We start from the raw sequence: 27,311 nt of genomic DNA on the forward strand, positions 1-27,311 counted from the left end.
GGTGTCTCGTTCCTGAATGCGCTATTGTAGTTCTCGTTGAGCAATTTCGCGGGGAATCGATCGTTAATTATTTTAATTCGGTGGTGCGAGATCGTAATTTCCTTGTTTTTTCTCTTTTCGTGGGCAAGATGCTACATACAGAAAATGAAGGATCGATTTAAATTAATTATCTCTTTGTTTAACAAATCGGAATGTATTTTCTCGTATTAGAAATGAATACTGTAACAAGCATACTTCGTAAATACTCTTTTGCACTATATATGTTGTAATACTTATTGAACTGTCTGTCCTTGTAGTCTCCTGTAGATGAGAGTACATTGCTCGCAATCGTTGTAGTTTAAAGGAAAGCGAAACGATCGATCTGTTTCTTAAATTAAAGATTAAATCGACGCGTCAGTGCATGCAAATTCTTACGCGTCGAGTCAAAGGTACGCGAACCCTCACCGTCCTAGACTAAGTTACCTGGCTCTTCAAAGGCTAAGGGATTTTTTCCTTAATTGGAAAAGTTTTCTAGTAGTTTCCGCCACAATTTACTACGAGCCCCTTTAATCTGTTAGTATAGATCGATCCACGGTTTTTCTTTGAAAACGAAGCTACACGTGTACAAAATTCTGCCACTTGAATTGACTCCAATAAAATATAAATTGTTTATTTATGCACTTCGGAACGGGGCTATTATTCTGCAGCAATTGTGAACCTGGTCTGAATAAAATATTTATATTATGTTTTATATACGAAATGGAGTATCTTTGATGCATAGTACATCTTAAAAGTATTTCAAGGGTCTGAATAAAATATTTATATTATGTTTCACATAAAAGATGAAGTTATCTTCTTTTGTATCGTGAGTGATATATGTACAGTATTCGATATACATTTCTCAAGAGTATTTATATTAACCCTTTGCACTCGAGGCCTTTCTTTCTGGTATCCTTTAGCAACTTGAGATGCTTTCTTAGCATTCTATTGACTTCGAAAAAAGGAGAACCCTAATTTGAGATTTGAGAATCAGGTCACCTTTGGCTTAACGACAATCATTTTATTGACACTTCGAGTTCCAAAGAAATTAAACCTAAAGAAAACCTAGTAGTGACTGCTTACCTCTCGAGTGCAAAGAGTTAACTATAAAAATTTGCATAGCAAGTACAAACAAAACGATCGAAGATATTGAATCCAATAGCATCTGACTCGAGTAACTTTAAAATTCGATTTCCTGCCAAACGAAGCTCCTTTGTTCCATATTTTCGTCTCGTTTTAACTCCAAAAATCATCCCCTAAACTCTCCCATGCATTTCTACTCAGCCCGCCTAACGAAATAAGCCAGGTCTCGGACGCGGCTGAAGACGCGAGCTGAGAAGCACCAGGAAACGAGTAAAGTGATCGAATTCGGGTAATCACGAGCAAAAACGTTTCCCCAAGACGTTTTCGCGAACGCATGCACGTGTTCCCTATGGCGGATAATCTCGTTGATCCTCGCTGGCTCAGAAATTCGTCAGCCACGGCGACGATTAAATTGTCGACGAAAGAGTCCGAGAAAGAAAAGCTGCGAGGACGGAAAATATGTTTAACGCGAAGTGCAAAAACTGTTAGGGAGAACACGCACGAACACGGTTTAAACTGTCCGTTAATCTGCTAATTGTTTTAATTAATTACTTTCTCGATGAAATGTGTTCATCTCGGTCTGTTTCACACATGCTCTTTAATAGATAAGAAAAGTCAGTCCTACACGAAGGTTCATGAACATTTTTAACATTTTCAACATTTCATATTTACATTACGTTTCACACGAAAGCGTCTTCTCATAATGAAAAGTATTTTTCAAGAGTATTTCTATTTATTCTAAAAATCATTCATAGCAAGTATAAATAAAATAATTGAAAAATGTTGAATGCAGTGGCACCTTATTCGAGGAATGTTACACACTTACCTTACTAGGGGTTGAAATCATTTTGAGTTCTCTTACCTGAAACAAAAAGATAAAGAAAGTTAGTAAAGGTCGCGGAAACTGTATACTAATTGACGTTGAAATAAAATTTGTATCGCATCGAGCAGTGTTGAGTAATTCAGTTAGCCAGACAATATTTCCACGCAAACGTGACCTGTTCCAAGTATCAGAATCCATTTTCCGCGCTCCCACGGACACCATAATCGAGGTGTGTTTAAACGTGAAGGCGCTGAGCTTGGTTTTCGGGGCGAATGTAAGCTAGCACGGTCAGGAAAGAACGACGAAAATTATTTGAAGCCGAGGGAAGGTGTTTGCACGTATCCAGGATGTCGTGGATAGAGAGAAACGTCGAATTTTAAAGGCTTGTATGGCGCACGTGACTGGTCAGACGGTGTCGGAGTTAACGTTATTTCGTGAAACGCATGGTTCGTTCTGGTTAGCCCCGACTGTTTGTTTTTATCGTTCCGAAGTATCGTCCTTTATATTGTGGTCTGTACGTAGCAAACCTAGCTTAGGACCAAAGTCACGTGCTGGCAATACAGACAAGTGTGTATCGTGCACGGGGAACCGGCGAAACTGATGATCGACGAGTGGACGAGTTCCTATCTGAGTAGGATCTCTAACTTCGTTTCGAATCTCTTGGCGAAAAAGGAGTCCCCGTTTTTCTCGTGAAATTTTCCTCGTCTAATTACTCCACGTGATCAGGCTTAAACTGGAGCAGGTTTTATTAAAAAAATAATAAAAACAATTTAATGACCGATCTAGAGCCTGTGGAGTGAATATCAGATCATCATTCCAATTGTTTATATTTTCGTTTGGTCGCTATGAGTATTATCATTGATTTGTTAACTTTCTAAAGATAATTTATGTACTTTTGCATACCTGGTATAAAGTATAGATCAAAAGCAACATTTCAAAACCATTCTGACCGTCACCAAGAAATTATCAAGAATTCTAGGATTCGCGCCACCGTTCATACCTCGTTTTATTAGATTGTTTGTTAACTTTCTCAAGATTGTTTATTTAGTTCTGTACTCCTTATACAAAATTTCTCACAATTTTCATTGGTATTGAATGATTATCAAGGATTTCAGTTTTAACTACATGTTACGTCGTTAGAAATATTCGCTTTATTCTATTGTTTATTAACTTTTTGCATATAAATAATGGACCTTGATACTCGTGGAAGATAGTATAGATTATTAGCAACAATCAAGAACCGTTGTTGATACGATGTCGATTGAAATTAAATAGTTATAAACGTTTTTCGGCGATTAGTAGGGGCAAAATTTAAATTTTGCGCTAGTGGCGCCATCTAGCGGTTGGATCAGGGAAGCTCCGGATGAGTAATAGGATAACAGAACGCTAGTGGAGGTCTACGCTTGAAATTGTGCGAGAGAGAAAGATACACCGTGTGAGAAGGATAGAGAGCGCCGACGCTGGAAACAGCAGTGCGCATGCGCAGAGTACAGTCATTTGTTTATCGATTGTTTATCGATTATTCACAAATAATTCATGAACTTTTGCGTACTCGAATTAAAGCTTAGGCTTCTAGAAATCTTCTCCTATAAGTGGATTGTATCGGTATGCACTATTTGAATAGTTAGAAACAATTTAAAACAACCGTAGTTCCAAAGTAGTTCTGACTACGCCACCGGTCATTGCAATTATCGTTAATTAATCAATATTAGGGACATATTTGATGCAGTTTGGCACTCGTGGAAGGTAGCTTAGATCCTTGGCAACATTCAAGGACCGTTTTCGTTACGATTTTGGTTGGTTTTAACGAGTTCTCAACGAATTTCGCGTCAAGGACACGTTCCAGCTTTCGCCAACGCTCGAAGTACTCGCGCAAAGTTTCCGAAAATTGTTCATAACTATTTCGATTCAATCAAAATCCTATCGAAAACAGTCCTTAAATGTCGCCAAGGATCCCAACTACTTTCCACGAGTGTCAGAGTGCAGAAATAATATGCAGAATATTGATTAATTAACGATTATTGCGATGACAAGTGGTGGAGTCAGAACTATGCCAGAAGTACGGTTGCCTTAAATTGTTTCTAACTATTTAAATAGTGCATAAGGATTCAATTCACATACACAAGAAGATTCCTGGAAGCCTAAGCTTTAATTCGAGTGCCCAAAAGTTCATAACTTATTTGTAATTAATCGATAAACAATCGATGAACAAATGACTGTACTCTGCGCATGCGCACTGCTGTTTCCAGCGTCGGCGCTCTCTGTCCTTCTCGCATGGTATATCTTTCTCTCTCACACAGTTTCAAGCGTAGACCTCCACTAGCGTTTTGTTATCCTATTACTCAACCGGAGCTTCCCTGATCCAACCGCTAGATGGCACCACTGGCGTCAAATTTAAATTTTGCACCTACTAATCGCTGAAAAACGTTTATAACTATTTAATTTCAATCGAAATCGTATCAACAACGGTTCTTGAATGTTGCTAATGATCTATACTATCTTCCACGAGTACCAAGGTCCATTATTTATATGCAAAAAGTTAATAAACAATACAATAAAGCGAATATTTCTAACGAAGTAACGTGTAGCCAAGACTAAAATCCTCAATGATCGTCTAATAAAAATCGAGATCGTAATAGAAATTTGTCTAGAATGTTGCAAGGATCTATACTATCCTTCACGAGTCGTAAAAATTAATAATTCATTTATAGAATGTAACAAACAATCGAGCAAAGCAATAATTCTCACTGAAATCCTTGACGATTGCTTAATAACTATAAAATTCGTGACAAGAATGGTCCTTGAAAGTTACTATCGTTCTATGTACTACTATACTACTACTTACCATCAATGGACAAACCAATAAATCATTAACTAATTATGAAGGATTCTCGGTAAAAAGAATCGCGTTATCGACGCTTTATTCGATTGTTCGATAACATCTCTCGTTCGTTAATAACAATCGGATATTGAGCATAGATTATTAGCAACGTTCAAGAAGCATTTTTGCAAAAGTCTGCATCGAAGCTGATTAATTACGAATAGCTGTACACAAGACATTAATACCGTTTGATAACTCTTGTCGGGAGGAGGGTATTACCGTAAACTGCATTTAGCGATGTTTGAAAATTATTTTCATATGGATTTCGTAGTAAATTGCAGCAAATGAAATGTGCGTGGTATGAAAGGTGCTTTCACGAAATCTCGGTGAATTATTTAACTCGTTTTATTCAAAATTGGTAGGTAATGACGTTTGACAGCGCTGCGACAAATTCGAGCCGTAAATACTCCTATACGAACGCAGTTACCAGCGTGTGTAAAAATTTTGTATGAAATCTTTATCTATTCCCAAATTTTTCACGAACGACACAAACCTTCTGCGTTACATCAAAGAACGTAAATCATATATTTTTAATTACGAATCCTGAGAAAATCCTGCTGCCAGTTAAAAGAAACTAAATGTTTTCGTGTGAAAAGATTCTAACGATCTTGGACATCTGAAACATTTGTTCCCTTGTGACTCGATGGGTTTATTTTAATATTAAACAGATGATAAATTAACTAAGAATCCCCTTTCCCAAATTTTTATTCACGACGAGCTGCAAACACACCCGTCTAGAATTTTATTCGAGGAGCATACGCGTCTGGGAATTGTAGGAAAACGAAACAAGAGCCACGTTCCATAAAAGTAAGTTTTCATGAACGTGATGGAACATTAGGAAATTGGAGAACGTGCGTTGAGGTGGGTTCGACCTTTAGTTACCAGAGGAATTGTAATTTTGTAGCTCGAACTTTGACAGTAGCTACTTACAAGTTAGTGTGCATTATATATAGGTGTACAATGCTCCCCTGTGCTCGGAGTTCGCGATACGAAGGGTATTATCGTACGACACCCGAACTCGATAATTGGCTACTAACAACGCAATGCATTAGTTTCTGTCTTTAGGCGCTTATACGTACAAATTCTGGTAACGAACGTTAATTCAATTCCCAGTTATAGTTTGTGTACAGAGCCGGCCAGCAGCGAAGATACGCGAAATGAAAAGTTGCAAGTTTGATATAAGGACGGGAGGAAGAGGCAACGATCAACAAATAAATCTATAGTTAAACAAACTGCTCGATTCGATTTCCTATCCGCGGAAAGAAAACGTATTTTCATCCAGGTTCTCTTGTTTACTTCTGCTCGGGATCTTTCGCATTATTCGGCTTGGTCTTTAAGAATTTCAGGAACTGGTTCGACGAAACGCTCGAAAGAATATTTTTAGTACTTTCCACGCGATAGATTGTTTAAATTTAAATTCGTATCGAGTCGAAAATATTTCGAATTTCATGAATATTAATTGGAACCGCTGAGAAATATTTACACTTTTTCGGTTTGATTGACTTTTATTTGAAACATATTTGGACAATTGTTTTGTACATATCAAAAGTTACAAACAAATGTACACGAGGTATGATTAACCAACGCGGCTGGGATGCATGGGAGAATTGTAAAATGAATGGGAAATGAGGGATGAGGGAAAATGAATTACTTATAATCAGACACGTTTCGCGACCAATATTGCAGGTGGTATAACGCTCTGTAATTTTGAAACGTCGATTGCTTTCAAAATATTTATTATTGCTAATCCTATAAAATTACGGAGAATGTGAAAGTATTCCAATTAATGCGATGTAAATGTTAAATAATATTAGCTGAACTGGTCTTACTCTGTGTCATCCGCGTTCGGAGATGTACAATAATTAGTTATAAAAATTTGAATATTTATAGAAATAAAGTTCACGGAGACCTAATAGTGCTGTATCTTACAGTTGACTTTTTTATATTTAAGTAACGATACAGATCTTAACGATACAAGTTGATATAATAACGAGTGAGATGAAAATTTAAATTCAATAACTTTTAAAGGCTAAAAGATTCTTATAGGTATATATAGGTCGATTATTATAAAGGTATGTAGGTACATAGGTAGACTATCATAAAGGGTATGTAGGTATATTATTATACTGCAGGTATTAATATCTCGATGGTCAGCATTTGATAACATTAAGTAATCAAATATCGAATTGTCTACTCACGATGATTAGTTATTTAGAACGCAGTTGTTCAAGAAAATTCAACTGATTTCACTATCATACAGAGTTCATTTTAATCATAGATGTAAAAAGGTTTCAATGAAAACGGAAGTAATAATTTATTTATATATCATGTAATATATCAAACTATAAGAACTTAATCGCACAAAATTGTTCTTTGAAGGTTTAAAAACAAAAAGACGCCATGCTGACCTTTTTAACCGAGACAGGCATAGTTGCAATATCACGATGGCCGAATTATGGTGGGAACGTGGGCCTTGAGAATTACCAACTCATCTTCGAACCAGTCCGCGCAATTAATCTGAGCATGACGCGATCATAGAAGGCCCATAAGCGATACTCAACCCTTTCTTTTCGCGAAGGAGATTTATGATTGCGAAAACTTGCCTGGAGGTAGATTCGTTAAAGATTTAATCGAGCAAGAGTTGCACAATTCAGTTGTTTCTTTTCTTTCTTTCTTTTTTTTTTTTTTTTTTTTTTTTTTGACACAAGGCAGACGCAGACAAGTTATTGTTAATGTGTCATCTCGGCATAAGAATCATCGACGAGATTGAAACGAATGATAACGATATCGCGATGAAATACCTAGGATTCTTATTAAATTTCTATTCCAATCTATTTTTAAATTGCATAGAATGTTACGCGTTTCCGAATACAATTTGATGAGAATTAGGAGACGGTTACATACATTGGAAAAATTAATGACTGTCGTAAAATTGCACAAAAGATACCGAAAGGCAGGGAAGTTACTAAACGTTTTCTTATATACGAAGATCTAAAAGTACTCTGAACGCGCAGGAAGTGGCTTATTGTATCACAAATAATTATTCAATTAATCGAAAAGGAAACCTTTCACTGTTCGCGAGGAGAAAGGGTGAAATTGTTGTTTTGTATTCTAGGGAAATAGAACGCCGCAAGGAAACGATTATAAAATGAATCGAAGTTTAATATCCTGCAGAGATAAATTTCTCGAAGAGAAATTGGAAACAATAAGTAAGCAAGCAGCAAATTAAAGACTTTCTGAAAGGGGAAATGATACAGCTATTAAAATAATATTAAAAGAAATATTAATGTACAAGAATGCTTGAGAATCTTAAAGAAACAGATGGACCATACAGTCTTGAAACAATATTCATCGTACATTCTCTAATCGCACGTAAATTTACAATTTTAAGCTCTTGGAAAGTCATGAATTTTAATTCCAATATCGTTACAGCTGAAAAATAATGTTATTAAAATGCAAAATTAAGTCAAAGGGGTTTTCATGTTTCTGGAAAATATTCTTTCGGAATTTCTAATATGTCGGCTCTCGATACATCGTACGCGGTGCTATGGCTCTCGATTCAGCTGCTCCCACGTGTTTACATTCCCTTGTGGAGGTAAGTGGTGGCAAGCATCCTGGGGCTACAGTTATTCCAACGCTTGAATCCGAAGCTACGGATTGTGTCGAGGTTGTGGAAAGCTGCATTATCCAGAACAATACGATTAAAGCGAACGCCAGACGGGAGACACGCGTTTGCGATACCTCGACGTTATTCAGGCTGTTTCGTTACATCCGTTTTCATTGAAACTTTCCACGAGCCGGTTGGATGTCATAGGATGCTCGAAATCCTCGAAACACGTGGACTGGGATCTGGGAAAATTGAAAAATATTTTTAAAGAAGGATAACATTGAAGCATGTAATTATACCTGGTTAAAAGAACCTTATTTTAGCAATTGTTTTAGAATTTAAATGTTGCGTGTAATTTATAAATTTGTCTATTAGAAAAGCTCACTTCTTAGTTACAAGAGTGTAAATAATTATTGTAGGTAGGTGGACTAGGTCAAGTCGAAATGAAAAATATTTTTAAAGAAGGATAATTTTGGAGCGTGTAATTATACCTGGTTCGAAGAACCTTATTTTTGCAATTGTTTTAGAATTTAAATGTTGCGTGTAATTTATAAATTTGTCTATTAGAAAAGCTCACTTCTTAGTTACAAGAGTGTGAATAATTATTATAGGTAGATGGACTAGGTCATGTCGAAATTAAAATTATTTTCAACGAAATGAAGTATTCAGAAAGATTTGCGTCTGCCCCTGACGAATCTCCCAAGCTGACTGGTCAGTTAGCAAAGTGTGAATAATTATCGTAAGCCCGTTAATAAGCCTGGAACATTAATTTCAAAGGATTCGATTCGTCGCTCGCACAGATAAAACGGGCAGGAGGAGAATCAAGAGTGCATGGAGCCGCGCAACTTTTAATTTAAAGTTCGTGCTCGACGTTTATTTGAGTTCTGTCGTAAAAGTTGATTTATCGCGTCCCGTCGTCGGTAATATTAATTCCGTGGGCTTGGCGCGAGCGCTCGTTACACGTACTTCACTTTTATGGGATTAATAAGAACATCATCCGCGGCAACTAGCTGCGAGAACTTAATTGGATCAGAGAAAAAACAGAATCAGAGTCGAAAGTGTTGAACGGTAAATGGTAGAAAATAATTTGAGCCATTAAAAATGCAGAAACAGAAAAGAATAATCCTGTTTCACCTGGAAACTTTTATATTCAGAAATCTTATATTCATCCTCGGATTTAAATTCAATTGGTAAGTCGAATAAATTGTCTACAAATTAATCGAATGTAGATGTGTTTTAATCAAAAGAAAAGAAACGTGAGAAACCGTCACAAAGAGAAGATTCAGAAAGAAAATCGCTTTTCGTACAGGGAAAGGAAATAATTTGAGGGATTAAAAATGCAGAAACAGAAAAGAATAATCCTGTTCAGAAACAAAGAAGAATAAACTTGGAAACTTTTATATTCAGAAATTTCATATTTATCCTTAGATTTAAATTCACTTGGTAAGTCGAATAAATTGTCTACAAATTAATGGAACGTGGATGCCTTTTACTTAAAAGAAAAGAAACACGGAAATCTTGCACAAAGAGAAGATTAAGAAACAACTCGCTTTCTGTACAAGGAAAGATTGAGGATTTATCATGGGATTGATTCTTTTTTCCCTAGACGAGGGAACGTATAAGAAATGCACGCATTATCGAATGCAAATTATAAAATCCTTTTATCCCCGAGTTACAATACCGTTCGATACCGCTGCAGCGATGAAAAAGAGGCAAGCGCGACGAGAGAAGAGCAGAATTTTAAATACAATCGCCTCCCGATACAATATTAGAGGCGTTGGCTAGTGTGCCGCTGAATGTCGCGCATCCCAGCGCGGAAAAATCGCGTTTCAATGAATAAAACTGTCATATTTCGACTAGTAAGCGCAAAATGTCATTGTGTGTCGCGTCGACACAGGATCAGACCGTAAAAAGAACAATAATGAACCGCGCTGGGGAATACTGGATTACTTTTCCAACGGTACAACTGGACGGTTTTTAGCTTTCGTTGATCGAAATCGCATCAACTTGATTGAATTTCACCGTGTAGAATATTAATTTCATTTCCACCATATCTTTGTGTAGTTTTCGGGACGAATCTGAGAATTTCTGTGGGTTTTTGAGTCAACAGGTTCTTAAAATTGAAAATTAGTAAAATGTTGCGACGACAACGAAAAATAATTACTATCCGATTTATTATTTTATTTTTATTCAACTGTTATTCGAGACGAATTCCTCGTTGGAAAATACTGTCACCGAGCGTTAAAAATATAACGGTGACATTTCAGACTGGTGCACCGGAGAATAAAGGCGCATGTGGATCTCTGTGTTTCCGTCTGCAGGTGCAGAGTAATGCATACTGAAAGTACGACGTATAGGTACAAAGTCGCATTCATTCGTGCATCTTTCCCCGTTTATCTCTTCGTTTTCCGCGTTTCCCCTCCCTTTATGCGCCGCGAAACCTCTCTGTCTCGCGATTGGTTCTCTCGTTTCTCTCTTTCGCAATCTACATAGTTTATAAAAAATTACCAGATCTTGGAGAAGCACTCTGTGACACGCATGAGGGTATATCGTGTTCCGTCATTCGCAACGCAGGTAAATGTAACTACAGATTCCAATACTAGCAAACATCGGGCAACTTTAATCATTTCTTGGGCCGTGTAAACAATGTGGAATCAATGTGTAAATGCTTTAAAATAGGAGTATAATTATCTTATCTTGCTGAGTTTATCTGTTACTTTTAATTTTCTATCGATGAACGCGCTATGTGTTCAGAGGTTTAATTTATTTGAATAAACTTCATCGAGTGATAAGACTGAGATTTCTGTAGATGGTGGACGTTTCTTTTAATTATAAACGTCCCGTTACTAGGAAAGCGAGACTACGGAGAGAAGCTTCTCATCGATAAGTTCCAGGACGAGTCGAGCACGGCGCACCTAACTCTCTTGCTTATAGACGACGAAAGCGTCGTACGTGTGCCAAGGGTTTTATAGTATTAACTGAAATTGCAAGAGTCACCGTAAACTACAGAGCTTTAGTAGGCGGACCCGCGATGTACCTACAGGGTGGCGCGCTGGAAAACCACCCTCCCGGACTTTTCCGTCGGGGTCGGTTAACTTTACGACTTTATCTCGTCCCTGCGATGTCTGTACTGTAACCGCGTTAGGTTAATATTCCTGAATCTCGCTCGGTCGTACGGTCTTCACGACTCTTTCGTATCGATGGCGAACGAGGTATTATTCGTTACGAATTATTACTAGATACTTTGGACAGATAGATGGATAGATAGATAATTTATTCCTTGTAATGTTTACGTAAGGAAGATCTTTGGCTTACACCACGTCATTTACGAAAAAAAGGAAGGCGAGAGCTGTAAGGCGCCAGGCAGTGGAGCGTAGAGGAATCGGACGGAGTGCCCGTAGTCAGACACCCAAGCAGTTGACGAATAAGAAGAACCAACCATAGGTACCGGAATTTAGTAACACGAGCGATATTTAAACAATTTTTTAACCCCAGAACGTTTGAATACTTGAGGATGATTATTGTTTATCTCGACGTGTTTAATAACAACATCTGCATTTATTGGCACTTCCTGTCTCTTTGATAATCAAATTACCAAGTGTACACTAATTAAACTCATGCATTTCTAGATTCCTTTAGTGACAATTATTGATATGGAAAACTCATTATAATGATAGATTGATATACTTCTTCCTCTTCTAATTTCAAAAATATTCCGTTTCCTTCCCTCTCAATATTAAATCCTTTGCTCTCCTTTTCACACTTAAATTACCATATAAGTCAATTTGACTCATGCATTTCTAGGTTCCTTTAGTAACAATTACCGATATAGAGAATCAATTATAGTGGTAGATTGTTGTGCTCCTCCCCCTTTTAATTTCAGAAACATTCTTTCCCCTCTTCCCACAACATAGAATCCCTGACATCTGTTACATCCCAAAACATTCTAACCAATTTTAATTTCAAAAACATTCTGCCCCCTCTTTTCGCAACGTAAAATCCTCCCCAAAATGATCCAGTAAAAGCTTGTCTTCAAGACAACACAGCCTTTTTCTTCTCCAATCGCACCTAATCGCTCAATTTCTTACACCAAGCTGTCCCCAAACAACCCTTATCCACCCCGCCACTCTTATTCGCGAGGAAAACGATCATATTTCACTCTGAGACAGAGTCTAGTCGCTCTGCTTGAGCGAATTTCGTGTATCGCTCTCGGGACGCTCGCGGAACACGGCCCGTGGATCGCGTCAGTTTCTCGAATCACCCTGTACATTTAGTTGTATCTGGGCGAGCGATTGAATGCGAATGGGCCAGCCAGAAACGTGAGTATCCCTGACGTCGGCGAGCAGCCGGGCTTTTTCCAGTGACGAGAGGGATCAGGGGGACGCGCGACAGTAAAATCGAAATTGTCAGAGCTGCCGCTTTAGTTTTAGAGCCCTGGGTTACTGCCGTCGGCCCGTCCCCTCTCGCCCAGCCACCCCCGCGCCTCGTCCTGTCCCCCAGGATACCGCGTCGCCTCCGTCAAAATCGGTCTCGCAGTCGTAGAACCGTCCGTTCTCGTTTCACCCTTGCGTATCCGCCCTTTTCTTCGAGCTCGCGAGTAATAAGTACCCCGGCTAGCGTGGATTCGTAGAATTCAATCAGGGAGCCGCGACGAAAGGCGACCCCACGGATCGATCGGTGCGCGCACCGTTCGTTTAATTTTTACAACTTTTGACGGCGCTGTAGCCGTGCCGTTTCGCTTTATAACCTGGACTTTATCGTCGAGAAATTTCAATGCGACGGAATCTTAAAACGATCTCCGCGGGTTAATCTATTCTCGATGCGGGAGAGCGTAAGATATCTGGACGGATAGCGGAAGCTAAGTAAGAGATAACGAGGAGAACTGAAGCTGGGCCGATTCTACGTGCAAAAATCTGTCGAAAATGTGCAGTAGGGATTTTTGTATCGGCAGTCGGTTTTGAGGAAATCGGGGTTGAAGTTTCCTTGGGGCACGGCGGTGATTACGTCGGGTAAATCAAGTAGAGGGAGCGAGTAATGGTCAGACACGCACCAGAGAAACCTTTAACACGTGGATTACCACGCTAATTTTTGTGAAAATTTGTACGAGGTTAAAATTTTGCTTTAAAATAATTGGTAAGTACATAGTCTAAGATTTGTCAAAGTATTTGTTGTTATAACCGTGTCAGAACTCGGGAATCTTACCTAGATTTATTTTCTTTAACATCTCATCTTCAGAATAAAAGATTTTTAAATTCCTACCGAAAAGTCATGTATTAAATTCAATTTTCACAAAAACGGAGCCTGCTAGGAAAAAATTGCATTCCATGTTTTCGATTCATTAGATTCTGCCATCTACCACAGATCGATAATCGATTGGCTCGGTTACTCGATCACTTTAAAATGAACATTACACCGAACATTGCCAAAAGCTCGTGTAACGCGGGTGCCAAGCTCCCTGGAAATGTGAAAGTTTAATTGAACTCGAAACATCGAAAAACTTCCAGGACAAGCCGCGACTAATTGTCCCGAAAACCACCCCCCGTAAAATTGGAACCTTTTACGTAGCACGGTATCGACATGTTTGAGAGTTTTAAAGGTGGTTATTAGAGCCCTTCCGCTGTTTTCGCGTGGGACCGGTGTAAACGCCTAACTTTGTAACGTTGCGAAACTAATTGCGGAACATGCTCGTGCGTTAAACTGTTATCAACCTGCATCCACTGTGCTCCTCTGCGAGAGGATACTTAATTACTTCTACGAGCAATTAAGTTGCTCAGTGTTTATGCACCGTTGAGACCAAAACAAACTTCACGGGGTGACTAATGAAGATATTTAAGATAAAATAAGCTCGGTCTCGGCGAGGATGATTAGAATGTTTTGGCTACTCTTGTAACTTTTACGGAGTTAACGCATCCATAGATGATTAGATCCCACAACGTTAGAAATCGAGCCAAGCGAGATATCGCGCGGTATTGCAGGTGGATAATTAAGGGAGGAACTTTTGGAGGCCTCTCTCGGTTAATATCGATCCTATCGAAAATTCGTGCGAAATAAAAGAGTTTGCAAATTCAATTTCCAATAACTTTTATTAGCCGCATATTTATCGTAGAAGCAATAATAAGCGAGGTATGCTGCGTTCTACGCGGCTATAGATATACATACATATATTTCCTATTCCAGAGAGGAATTTCCTCGTGTCATTCAGAATTTAAATGAACCTATTCCCAGGGATACGTTTAAAGATCGACCTCTACGAGCGAAACGGCTAGAACCATAGTTTATTTATAGAGATTACTCAGCCAGAGCGTAGATCCGAGGGTGTTCGTGAATTCAAATGAGCAAACGCGCGTTACGATAGCACGTCGATCTGGATTACAAAGTATTCGGCAACGAGGTCAATGTCGTGCGAGTGTTTTCTCGTTCTTTCAGCACTCGAGCCAGTAGCGGTGGCCATTATGCAATCCCGTATAATGCGGCCGTATAATAGAAGCAGCCTGGTCGGAGACAAACTCGAACTGGAGAGTCGGTGACCCATACTCGTTGGGTTCGAGTTCATGGAGCTCGATAAATCCGCGTTTTTCACGCTTTTCCGCGTGCCTCCCGGCTCTTTGTTCGTTAAATTCTATTGCATTTAACGGACCGATGGTCTTACGTGCTCGATTAAAACAGGAACCAACAAACTTGAAACGACGAAACAATGGAGACCGTTGGGGGGTGATTGTAACACTCGCTGAGCACGAGGAATTAGCCTGGTTTGACTGGATTAACACTTACAACGCGTTTTCAGGCTCGATCGAACGCCTCTATATTGTGCAAACGGTTGGTAAATATTTTGGTTTAATTATAGACTGGCAAAGGTGTAGACTGCGCGTCAGAAGTACACCAACACTTGGATTTTGGAGGTTTCGATGTATTAAGACAATTTTGCAATTAAACCAATAATACTATACTGTTTTAAGACACTGAAACCTCAAAAGCCCAAGTGTTCGTATAATTTTGATGCGCAGTGTATTCAGAGCAAATTGACGAATTTTATGCTTGGTGCTAGTTTTAATTCTCGAGTTGATTATGGGTTCTCTTTATAATTTTTTGGTATGGTTATTTAAACAGTGACTGAATAAAATACATTTATATATACATATAGTAATATTTAGATTGTAACGAATAGCGTAATGTCAAGGGTAGGAGAACAACATTTCTAATAAACTTAGGTGATGAAATTCCTGTAATTTGTCTACTAGTCGTAAATGAAAAGCAAGATAAAGATTTTTTAAAGATTTTCGTTTCAGAGGAAAAAGTAGAATCTCAACAAGTTCATACAACTGAAATTTAACGAAATTCAAGACTGCAGACGTTCCACTTTCCTGGTCTGAAACCTGACAGAAGTCATGGCAGGGTTAAGCAACGGTCACGAGTAACGTTTCCTCGTTAGGAGATCATGCAAACGAATAAACGTAACCGGCCACACGATCGATCAATTAACCAGATATGTAGTCGTGGGTGTATCCGCGCAAAAAACACTCGACTCGGCATTCTGGCTCGTTCGACGCTCTCTTCGATATTATGGGAACGATAGAGTGTATATCGTACATCAGCTCGAACTTTCACTTTCGCATGTGCGACTGACAACGCGACACGTGTACACATGCAGCCCATTTACCCACAACTACGTGAGCTCAATCACGGGGTCAAAATCGTCATCGTGGTTCGATTTGTAATAGATATGGAGAAATTTGAATTTGGCGTTACTCGAAGTATAAATGGTGACTCGATTGAATTTAAATGGTTTGTCGATTCATGGTCGGTTTAATTCGAAGGCTGACGCAGCAGACGTTATTGAAATTAAATACGTGTGGTAGACTGGTGTAATTGTTCGCATGGCAGGATAATAGTTGCTTCGAGGGAGTTGCGCTTTCGTTGTTTATTTAATGAATAAAGTAGTCTACAATTTTCCACTTTCTCAGGCATCGATTGCGATAGTTGTTCGGCTCTTCAGCTTTTCATTTGGTGGATTATCCATTGATACTTTTTTTCATACTTTCTCCCTTTTGGATCTTAACACTTTATTTACCGAGAGCCTATTTATAGGCTTTTTAATTCCAGTATTTAGCTTTTTGAATTTATTTACTGTGTTGATGGTTGTCTACTTACAATGTTCAGTGTTTGGAAACAGACTTTGCTTTCAATGTATCCAATAACAGGATGGAGAAATTATTGTCAGCCTAGATCGCCATGTAGGATAGGCTACTGTAGGAAACTCTTTTTTGAATTAAAGTCTGCTTCTAAATAGCCCGGTAGATAAAGTGTTAATTTCTTTAACTCTTCTAAATGCGATCGAATTACCAAGACGTTCCTTCAGTTCGTCATCAATTTCTCGGTACCGCGACGGTTAAATGCAACGATCCACAGCTTAGTTCCACTAAAAATACACCTAAACGATGAAGTATTCGGTCAAGATACACCCAGGAACGAGAGAAAGTTAATTCCCGTGGATTAAACGGAACAAATGGATCAGATCACTTCGGTGAGTCACGTAAGTCGTGCACACGGGGCATCGGACTTTTATCATCGTAGAAGTTACTTTCGAACTAGCTCTAGACTCCCGCGGTTGGCTCGGTTCGTGACTATGTGTGCTTTTCAGTCGTTGATTCAACCTCGAGTGGCAAAACAAATTAAGAAATGGGTACATTCAAACTGTTTCAAAGATCCTCTATTTTTGTGAAAAATATTAGAGGTTCGTATTACTAGGATTTAATTCGTTGATTGTCGAGCTGAGTCTCCATGCCTTCCAACCCTCAGAACAGGAATCAAAGGAGATTCAAAGTGACTCGGCAGATTCTCTATTGTTGCGAAAAATTTTAAAGGTGGCCATTACTAGGATTTAATTCGTTGATTGTCGAATTGAGACCCCATGTCCCCCAATCCTCAGAGTAGGAACCAAGGCTGCGTTGGCCACACAGTTGGAAAATTAATGTCTCTCGACGAGAAACACAGAATTTATCCCAGAAACCTGGGCAACGAATATTAAATTTCTAATGTCGAAGTTCAGGGGTCTTAACGGAGCCCAAGAAGAGGAGTCGTCGAAGAAAACCTCGCTTACAAACAAAATAAATCTCTAATGGCGATGCCTGGGTGACGGGGCGAAGATTGGCTCGCAAAAAGCGAGACTGAAGAAAGAGGGACGGGGGGCGGTTGCAACAGTGTCGCTAATCGGATTTCCTAGCCGTGATTTCCGAATTCGCGGGCATGCATTAGTGATAAACTTATGCGTTGGGGGCTTGCGCGGATGGAAACGGTAAAGAGGCTTAACCTAGACAAATTCAAGAATGGAGCAACAGGTTACAGAGCCTGTACGGAGAGGAACGCCCATCCTGCACACGTACACTTACTCCTACTCGCAGTCACGGTTGTTTTCATCGACGTCGACGACGACGAAGACGTCCCACCATATTTGTTTTGTGTACTCAACCCGACCTTCGTTCCTGGGAGACATAATGGAAAACAAAGAGAAAGGATCGCGACATCGGCTGCTTTCTCATTCATGCGCCAAGGAGGCATGTGAATGATTCAGGAATTTCACGACGTATTTGTCTCGTATCGCATCAATTCTTGAGTCCGCCCTTATTCCACGTGGAAAATTTATTTAAAATACCTTTCCCGACCTCCCATATACATATAGATTATCGTGATATTTTTTACTGTGTCGTTTCTGTCCTCGCGAGCGGTTTATGGAAATTTATTTTATTATCGAAGATTCATTGGTCTATTAATATAGGAACTGAAATTATTTTAAATGGTTTCTATGTTAATTTCTATTTCGGGAGTCGTTGCCAATGAATCATGAATATTTAACGAGATCGAGCCGATCTTTGGTTTCCTCCTCTGCCAAAACAGACATTATTTCATAACGTTCGGATATTTACAGTCACTCAAAACTGTACCGTTTAACAAAGAGGTATCTCGTATTATTCATGAAAATCCATAGACCATCGTTTAATTGCGAACGAATTCGGAGGCGTGCAAAATTTATGTAATTCAATACCGTCGTTTATAAACGGCTCGACACAGTCATCACTTATACACGATTCGATACAGATATCCATTATTTCCAACGTTTGTTCTACATATTATTTCAGATAATTATTGCATTAAAACTCGTTCAAATAATTATTCGACGCAAATGCAAATTCCAGTCGTTTTCAAACGGTTTCCCGTTCGAGTGGGCCAAGTGTGCAACAGCGTTGCATACTTTTTATCCCCGCCTAAATGAACATTAAATTAATTTAATATCCGGCGTTGTATTCACGATTGTTCCAACAATTCGAAAAATTCTGTTCATTAGCCCTCTTCGATCCCCTCCCGCTCGATCATAAATAAAACATACGCGTGGTTAAACTGACTTCCACTTCTGGGATTGAGTAACGGAGAAATTCAGCGGTTCAGTTCCCACAAGTTCGCAGAATAGCGTTACGTTCATGGAATAGATGATACTATAAGTTTTTTACAATGATAAGAAATGATTGATGTTATCATCGATAGGATATTATGGAAGTTCGAAGCTTGTCTGAATAATTGAAACGTTTAAACATTCGAACTTCGTTATTAAGTTTCAAATAGAATTAAACGAAGATTGTTTAACCATTCCTTTCTTTTTTCTTGCTAGAAATATATCTGTTTGAAAGCAAATGAATCCTTGCCCAACCTGGAGCAGGCAACGTTGAGCAGTCCATAGAAAAACAACACCATCTAAAAAATTCGTTAATTTTTAATCCCCACGAATAAATTTGCATTTTCTATTCTTCTATTATAATAAAATGAACCCAACTCTTTTGCAAAGACTGTTTTTAAATTATTTGCCATCGCAGAGTGTATAGTATGTTTAATACCAGCTAGTGGAGCACAGGGGAATCAGTCTGCCTGCGGCCAGACACGCCACAGTCAACGTAATAGGAACCATAGATCCCCGAATCGAAGAGCGATATTTCAACAATTTTTTAACAAGATCTGTATTAGCACTTCTGTCGCTTTCCCACTTTTGCCATCGCTGAAATCCCGCAATCTCCTTTTGGGAAGGTTTTAATCGCGACTCGCGATTAATCATCGTGAATTAAGGCGCCAGAGATTGCTGGAAACCGAAACACCGAATGTGCGCTGTAAAATTGGCCGGGTCGTTTCAGCGTACGTTTCGAAATTCGCCTTAAATTGCGAACGCACCTAATTTGCGGCCAGTTAGCATGCAATTGGTCGCCGCTAACTTTAATAACCCCAGAGCCGGGCAAAACGCAGACTTTACTCCGTCGTTTCTTTTCGCTGTTCGTTTTTCCTTCTTTTTCTGCCGATCGGCGAGAGATTGCGAAACAATTGCGCGGTTGTAAAGAAATTTCATTAAGCTACGGAAATAACGCTCGGAGTCTTACCAACAAAGGCGACACACGCCTGCACGTGGAATTTCGCAACAGTGAAACGACAGTTCTGTTATACGACTCTGTGTATCCATCTCTCTCGCCGCTCGCGCGCATCGCGGGCGTTTCGGATGTTGCTGAGCCTTCCTGCCTCTCTCTAAAGCCTTTCATCGGTGAAGAAAGGTGCAGAGGCATTCGAAGAGTTATGGCCGAGTGACACACGACGATGTGGAGGATTCCTGGGGTGATTGTAACGTTACTTGGTACTCTTTGACGAGAACCTGCCTATTTCGATTGCTGGGCTCTTTAGTGCTTTATTACAATCCAGTATTATATTACTTGGCACTTGGGACGTAAATTCTTTGAGAAAATTGAGAAAGATGACTGTTCTCTTAATAAATACTATAATTAATACGTGCAGACAAGTAGAAGACTACTCATGAAGATTGACGACTCGACGTGCAGGGACCTTGAAATTGTACTAGGATTAGAGTCGAATAATAATCATATAGAACACTTGGAATCTAAATTCTCTGAGCAAACTGACAATAAATAAAAAGAGAAGACTATTCTCTTAATATACACTATAATCAACACGTGCAGACAACTAAAAGACTACTAATACTACTCATCGAGACTAACGACTCGATGTGAAGGAACTTTTGAAAGTCTCGAGGTATAGCAACGGGCAAGACACAACACCGCGTATAAAATGTATAGAGAAGACGTCAGAACAATTCTCGTTCGAGAACGACGTCTACTGAGATGGTTCGGGGCACCATAATAACTCACGTCGAGCAAAATCGATAGAGACAAATAAGCTCTCGGTTTGCTGGCGTTCGCATTATCACTAAAATTCTTTGCTCTCCAGGTTTGACATTCCATAATGGACTGGGAAAGTTGGGGTGTGGCTAATAATTGACACTGTAATCGATTACCTCGACGTTACATCGCTCCTCGCATTTACGTGCTCATAAATCCTAGCAAGAAGCAAGATATAAGGTTGCAAGATTTCATTGAACGTTCCGATTCGTAATGAACGAAGGTCAAGGCAAAGTATCGTAGATATCTTGTATCTACTATCAAACAAAATTTATTTCATTTTCCATAGGCCATTATTTTATGAGGTACCAATTTTAGACCTACTTAGCCAAGTTTAGGTAACGAAATGACTCGGGATCGATTGTACAGAGGGGGTCCTGAAGGTATGCAAAACTCCAGGAAGAGGGAGTTCAAGAACATTTCAGTTCCGGCACTTGTATCGCCAGATAGACACTTCGGATAAGAGAGGAATTTAATTGAGAGCCATTGTTTCAGCGTTCGCTCTTCCTCGTTTTACTGGCGGACCTCGTATTAACAACTCGGTCGGAATTAACTACAGTTACGTCACCGCTTCCAAGTTTCAATGGAGGAACGCGCAGGGCGAGATGCTTGAATCTGTGAATTAAAACGGAATGCTTCGCGGTGAAGTCGCGTCTACGCTTTTGTAAGGGTTGCACAGACGTGACAGTTCAACGAGGGTAGAATTTGTCGAGGTTCGTAGAATAGACAAACATTTACGCTTGATGCGGGTTCAATCAATGTATAGAGACGTACTTGATGTATACTTTGTATATTCAATGAATTCGATGCACTCAATCTATTCGACAAAATACAAGATCGACTTTATTTATTTCATATATTCAATATGTTTGCGAAACGATACTTTTATATTCAAATATGCAAGGCATAGTAGATTTATGCTCGATAAACTCAGTGTCCTCGACACAGTTTAGCGCATTGCAATTAATTACTTTTACAAGATGACTTTTACACATATTTAATTATTATATTAAACGCAGCCAATAGCGGCAAACCAACAAAAACAGAGTAATCAATCTACTCGAGCACGCCATTCTCAACGCATTTAATTTAGACCTCGATGCCCATAAACGAGGACCGCCTTCGAACGCGACACAGCAAAAAAATCCAGCGTTATTGCTTCCTGCGAGGCACGAAGGGTTAATCGCGGCGGTTAGCTTTAATTGCCCGCAACAAGAGGGGAAAAACATTCGCTGACAGACGTAAACCATCCCACGAAAGACGTCTCGAGACGGAAATACACATGGAAAATCGAAACTCACCAGAGAAACTCCGTCACTTATCGCGGATAAAGGCTCCGTCGTCTGTTCCAACGGCCCGTGCCCTCCTCGTGTGTTGTTTCTCATGAGGAATCTCTTCGCCGCTTGGGAAAGTATAAATATGGCCTTAACGCGAGAAACCAGTCGGAGCTGGTTAGCTCGAGCAACGACGTTTGCACGCGATGCGTGTTATGCCGCCATTCGAGGCGCAATCGACTGTCCTACAATGCTTGTACATCGTACGAAGTCGTTTACCCTAAATGCTTATCGCCTCTGATGGGGAAGTTACCATTTCGCAGCTTCCCTGAATTCTGCGTCCGGGAAAGCAATTACCGTTTCGTTCGATTCCAGGCGAGGATAAGTAGTACACGTAATCAATTCGATGGGTGTCAAATGGGAATGTGTATATATACGTTCCAGTGATTTTATTCGGTTGCTGTTGGTCAGATTTCAATTAAAAGTAGATATGTTAAAAACGATAGATATTATTTACGCCGAGACAAATTGTCCCTACTTGATTTATAGCTAACCCTAGTTTAATACAATTCATTTTTGAAAAAGAAACATATAAGATAGAATATAGCAGGGTCGAAATGGTTCCTTGTATTTGGTACACCGAGTATCGGAGTACTGAGTGCATCGAGTGCTTCTTCCCTTCGAACGTAAGAAATTGTAAATCTTTATCAAGCACTAACTTCGGCGATACAAAATCTTGGTAAACTGAGTATTGAAGTAACTGAGTGCATCGAGTGCTTCTTCGCTTCGAACGTAAGAAATTGTAATTCCTTATCAAGCACTAACTTTTTCGATACGATATTTTGGAACACTGAGTACTGGAGTATTCAGTGCATCTCGTTCTACAGAATATCTTGAAACCTATCCGGCGCAGAGAACAAGTTTAAATATAAAAATTGTACATTTTCCAACGACCAATCACGGGCTGAGTTCGTGAACGGATGATTTCAGAATATTTCTGCGGACCTGACGGTATCGTGAAAAATTGCTGAGTAAGTTTAGGATCCATCAGTTTAGGGAATCGAGGGGGTCAGGGGATAGTTGAACGATACTGAAAGTTTGAATTATATATCCAGTGTGAGCTAGGAATTTTCGAAGGAGACAGGGGAGGGGGAGGTGTGTGTGTGTGTGTGTGTGTGTGTGTGTGTGTGTGTGTGTGTGTGTTCGACATGGAACCAGAGTTAAAGCACGAAAACAATCCTGTACCGAAATCGGCTGGGAAAGTGTACGAAAATATATGAAATATTCAAGCGAACATTAATGGAACTAGGAGTATTTTGCATAGAGGTACTTTCGCTACAAATTCCTCCTTGTTATACGCCTGAATCTTTCGAGCTCCGCGGAGAGGATGAATAAATAAATCGTTAAACATTAAGCGCACACTGGCCTTCTCGAAAATGGCCCAGGTACATCCAGGGTGATTCGAGACGCGATAAATGATGTATCGATGCTAGCTGCCGGCCGAGCACGTCGACCTTATATGCTCTGGAACTGCAAGGAAGCGCTAACGAATCCTGTGTAAACAAGTCGGTTCCCGAGTAATACAGAGCGTTATTAAACGTCTACGCGATTCCAACGCTACGACACGCTCGAGCTGGCCTTCTACTGGAACGAACGCCAATAATAGCCGGCGATAGTCTTGAGTATTTGCGCTGCTTGACCCTTGTTGCTGGGGAATTAATTATTATTCATTCGGATTCGACCTGCTATTCCTCCAGGGTTCCCTTTTGCTTGCATTTTGCACGCATTATACGGTAGCGATAAAAACACTCGGTGCATCCCAGTGAATGAAAATCATGGTTCACGGATGAGAGCACGGATTACCAATTAGTAAATATGGCGGGCAGTTTTGTAGCGTAATTATGCCGCCACGGAACGTTTAATTCTTGTTACCGCTGATATAAAGGGTTTACCGCGGCAAGCATAAAGCGGCGAACGTTTAAACATCGTCTTTTACGTTTAATTACGCATACTTTACCGATCTGGTTATAACGCAAGGGATTGTTTTTCGTTTGACAATTTGCGCACGTTTGTTGGACGGACAGGCTTCGAGCCACACGTCTGGGCGGTCGAGCACTTACAGAGTTATCGAGATAATCGATGTATCGAGTCAATTAAAATGCCACGGTGAACAAAAAGACCATCACGGGCAACAATCGGGCGAGTGATTAACGCTGGAACGCGTAATTAACGCCGCTATCATTTTCTAATAGGCGCTCGAGGACCAACGCTTTGGTTTAGGAGAGATTAAACTGTTTAGACGTGCGGGGGTCGATTAATTTTCCAAAAATTGAGTAAACAACAGTGAAACGAATCCTTAAAATTACGAAAGGGACGAATAAGAGTAGGACTTTTTTAGGTGTTCTGATTTATAAAAGGTTAAAGACTAAAGCTCGGATTTGTTGCCCCACGCGATTAAAAACTCACAATAATTAATTTTCGTATAAATTTCTGCCATCTTTCACCAGGCTCGTTATCTATGGTAATTCTCCAGGTGATTTTTCATCGTTAGAATCTCGCTGCAAAATGATATCAAGATAATTGCTGTAATATTTCGCGAATGATGCACTAAGGAGGATAGATTATGGCGCGAAGCAAACCCTAGGAGACCTTTGACGTCAGACGTTTATTTCAGTGAGTTACATCCAGCTCGAAGTACACTCGTGAAAATTTGAGCACGCTAAATTGGATTTTGACGAGAAAAATACTAAAAAATTACAAATTTAGAACTCACTTCCGTATTCTACCCTCGACGAGCATGATACTTTGCTTCAATAACCAAGAAAGATACCCAAGTAAGAAATCATCTCTCGAGGATGAAATCGCGCCAATAAATTCGCTGTACAAACATTAAGGAGAAGATTATATGCCAGGCGAATATTTGTAATTTTTCCAACAAGGTCGTAGCAAGAGCCACGCTTTGAACAGCGATCCTATCGATTCATCTCGAAGCGGACTCGAGGAAGACGAATCGTTGGCTTTTCGCGTGCAGTCGTATAATCACGTTTCCCTTGGCTGTAATTCCATAGCGTTCAGCGAGCGTAACTTCGCATTTATATTCCATGGCGGTCCGTAAAAATCCCGGAGCACATAATCGCGCATGGCTTTGATCCCCGGAATAAAATTCCTTCCCGACTGAGACTGTTCGAGTTCTCGAAGGAAAGGAGTTGCTGGCATGAGTGTGCAACGTATGCGAAACAGTCACGTTGAAGAAGCACACGTGCCCGGGCGCGTGGTACGTAGAACACATGGAAAAATTTCACCCTGCTACGTGGCATGACAATTGCGAACTATGAAAAGACAAGGGCGCCTCCAGGTGAGTTCGTTTAATGGAAGGACGAGGGAAGACGAGCATAACTTTACAGGACTTTCGTTCCCAATCCTGAGTCTGTTATTTACTGCACTTTCTTTCGAAAGGGTGGAATTTTTGTACGATAGGGCAGAAGGTATAAAGGGATAGAAGTATTCAAATTGGAATTTGAATACTTGCGATTCATTTTTTATCATTGTAGCAAACAAGGGTTGTCTCACATTCCAAACGTACTGAATTGTCTAGGAAGATCGTCCCAATTTTTAGGAACAAGTCAAAGGCACATTTGAATTTTGATATATATTTATTGAATTACATTGATACCATTTTATTTCACAACTTTTTCACCTTTTAAGGGATTCAGACGAGTACCACCTAATATAATCCATATTTACCATTCACACTCCATAATATGTATAAGTATCCATATTTATATCCATAAATGATTTTAAAACAACTTGATCGACGTCAGACGTTTATTTGATTGTTTAAAGACTTGATTGTTTAAAGTTGACTTCAACACTTGATTGTTTAAAGACAACAGTCCTAAATTGAAATTTCTCAAAAATTCCCCCGCCACAAAGAACGAGTTTGTAATGTCGCTTTCCAAATAAACAAGCTTCGAATATCTCGCGCGATAATTACGCTTCCGCGCAACCACGAAAAACGCTAATTTATTCGATTCTGTTTTCCAGGTTTACTTGTTTCGTTTGCACTATTTATACGTTGCACGCTCGACAATACAAAATACTCCGAAAAGAAACCGGTCCGCTATATCGCTGGGAAATTTTGATACGAGCACACGCCTTTTCCCCGGGACACGTTTCGCGATAGAGCGTCGCTCGTATTACCTTTTCCTAACATCCGTTATGCCGTCTCCACGCGTAAAAAGGAAAGCAACCAACTGGTTAAATGGGATTTTGTTACGATGCGCGTTTGTCTTTAAACCGCGTTATACGGTGTTTTTACGAGGGGAAAGAAAAGCGCCGACGGTGGTCGACGGTGCAAAAATTTCACGACGCCCGCGCGGCGCTGTTCATTTCGATGCAGCGTTCCATCGTATTTCCCCAACCTTACACGCGAAACTCAAAGAGGAGAATTCTTATCGTCAGCTTCAGTCTTATCTGTAGCCCAATTACAGGATTTTTACGGTGAAAATTACAACCTCGGGGCATTTGAAGCATTTTGAGCTACTTTTCGTTTATTTAAAGGATTACACCACCGACTCTGGTCGTTTAAAAAAATCGAGTTTCTGTTTTGTTGCTTAAAGTACTCTCTTTATGTACAAAAATGATACGCTGTTAATTTAAAATCGGATACTTCGAACGTGTTTTTCTCGAAGCAGCATTTTTAAAATCGATGGGCTCTCTAGTCTTCGCTAATTTTCAATCAATCGACTTGAATTTCTTTTTATGTAATCATCATGTATGTATAGTGAAATACGTAGGATTTTTTTATTATATTAATAGTTGCACTTTTTCTGGAACTTTAAGTATCGCAATTTTAGACTAAATTTGTATGTTTTAGTTTGAAACGATGCCATTTTATGAAAAATGTATATTTTTAAAAATGGATATTTCACTAGCTTTTGCAACAACTATTTTGGAATTCTTTCCATACAAAACAGACCCGCTCCGATTGCTCTCAAGAACCACCTCAGGATACTTTCTGTTCCTGACCCTTTGATGATTGCGCCGAGACTAATGACGTTCGTTCGAGACCCTCCTTTCAAAATCGAACATCTTGCGATGTTTCAACCGCTAAGTTTGGAGTTAAATGACGAGCCTGGAACTATCGAAGCGAGTTAACTCTCGGTTCTTTAATTGCACGCGACGCTTAACTCTGCGCGCGTCGCGACGTGGATGTCTTCCATTTTCCACGGGGATGAACGAAATCGATAGGAACTTCGTTGTAACTCATCGAGACGAGTGCACTTACAAGGGGCGTTACCCAACTGAAATCGATTCCGTCCTACTTGAAATGTAACGTTCAACGAGAGTATCGCAGGGATACAAACTCCGTCGTGTTTTTTTTTATATTGTCTCTGGTAGTGTT

At 39.7% G+C, this 27,311-nt stretch overlaps 2 protein-coding genes across 4 annotated transcripts in view; one reads left to right on the forward strand and one right to left on the reverse strand.

The window, feature by feature from the left end:
* The window catches only part of LOC128886369 (tudor domain-containing protein 6), a 229,245-nt gene that overhangs the window by 32,213 nt on the left and 169,721 nt on the right, over positions 1-27,311 (reverse strand). The window contains exon 1 of one of the 3 annotated variants that reach the window (XM_054141182.1): positions 1,928-1,957. The exons of the other annotated variants lie outside the window; for them this stretch is intronic. Coding sequence (XP_053997157.1) covers positions 1,928-1,948 — 21 coding nt within the window. The 5' untranslated portion in view covers positions 1,949-1,957. Of the gene's footprint in view, positions 1-1,927; positions 1,958-27,311 lie in introns of those variants that run through there. 3 annotated transcript variants of the gene reach the window in all.
* LOC128886428 (uncharacterized) overlaps positions 1-27,311 on the forward strand; it is an 82,690-nt gene that overhangs the window by 19,163 nt on the left and 36,216 nt on the right. The gene's annotated exons all lie outside the window — the stretch shown is intronic.

The sequence above is a fragment of the Hylaeus anthracinus genome, unplaced genomic scaffold, assembly GCF_026225885.1.
Source record: "Hylaeus anthracinus isolate JK02 unplaced genomic scaffold, UHH_iyHylAnth1.0_haploid 11982, whole genome shotgun sequence".
Lineage (NCBI taxonomy): Eukaryota > Metazoa > Arthropoda > Insecta > Hymenoptera > Colletidae > Hylaeus > Hylaeus anthracinus.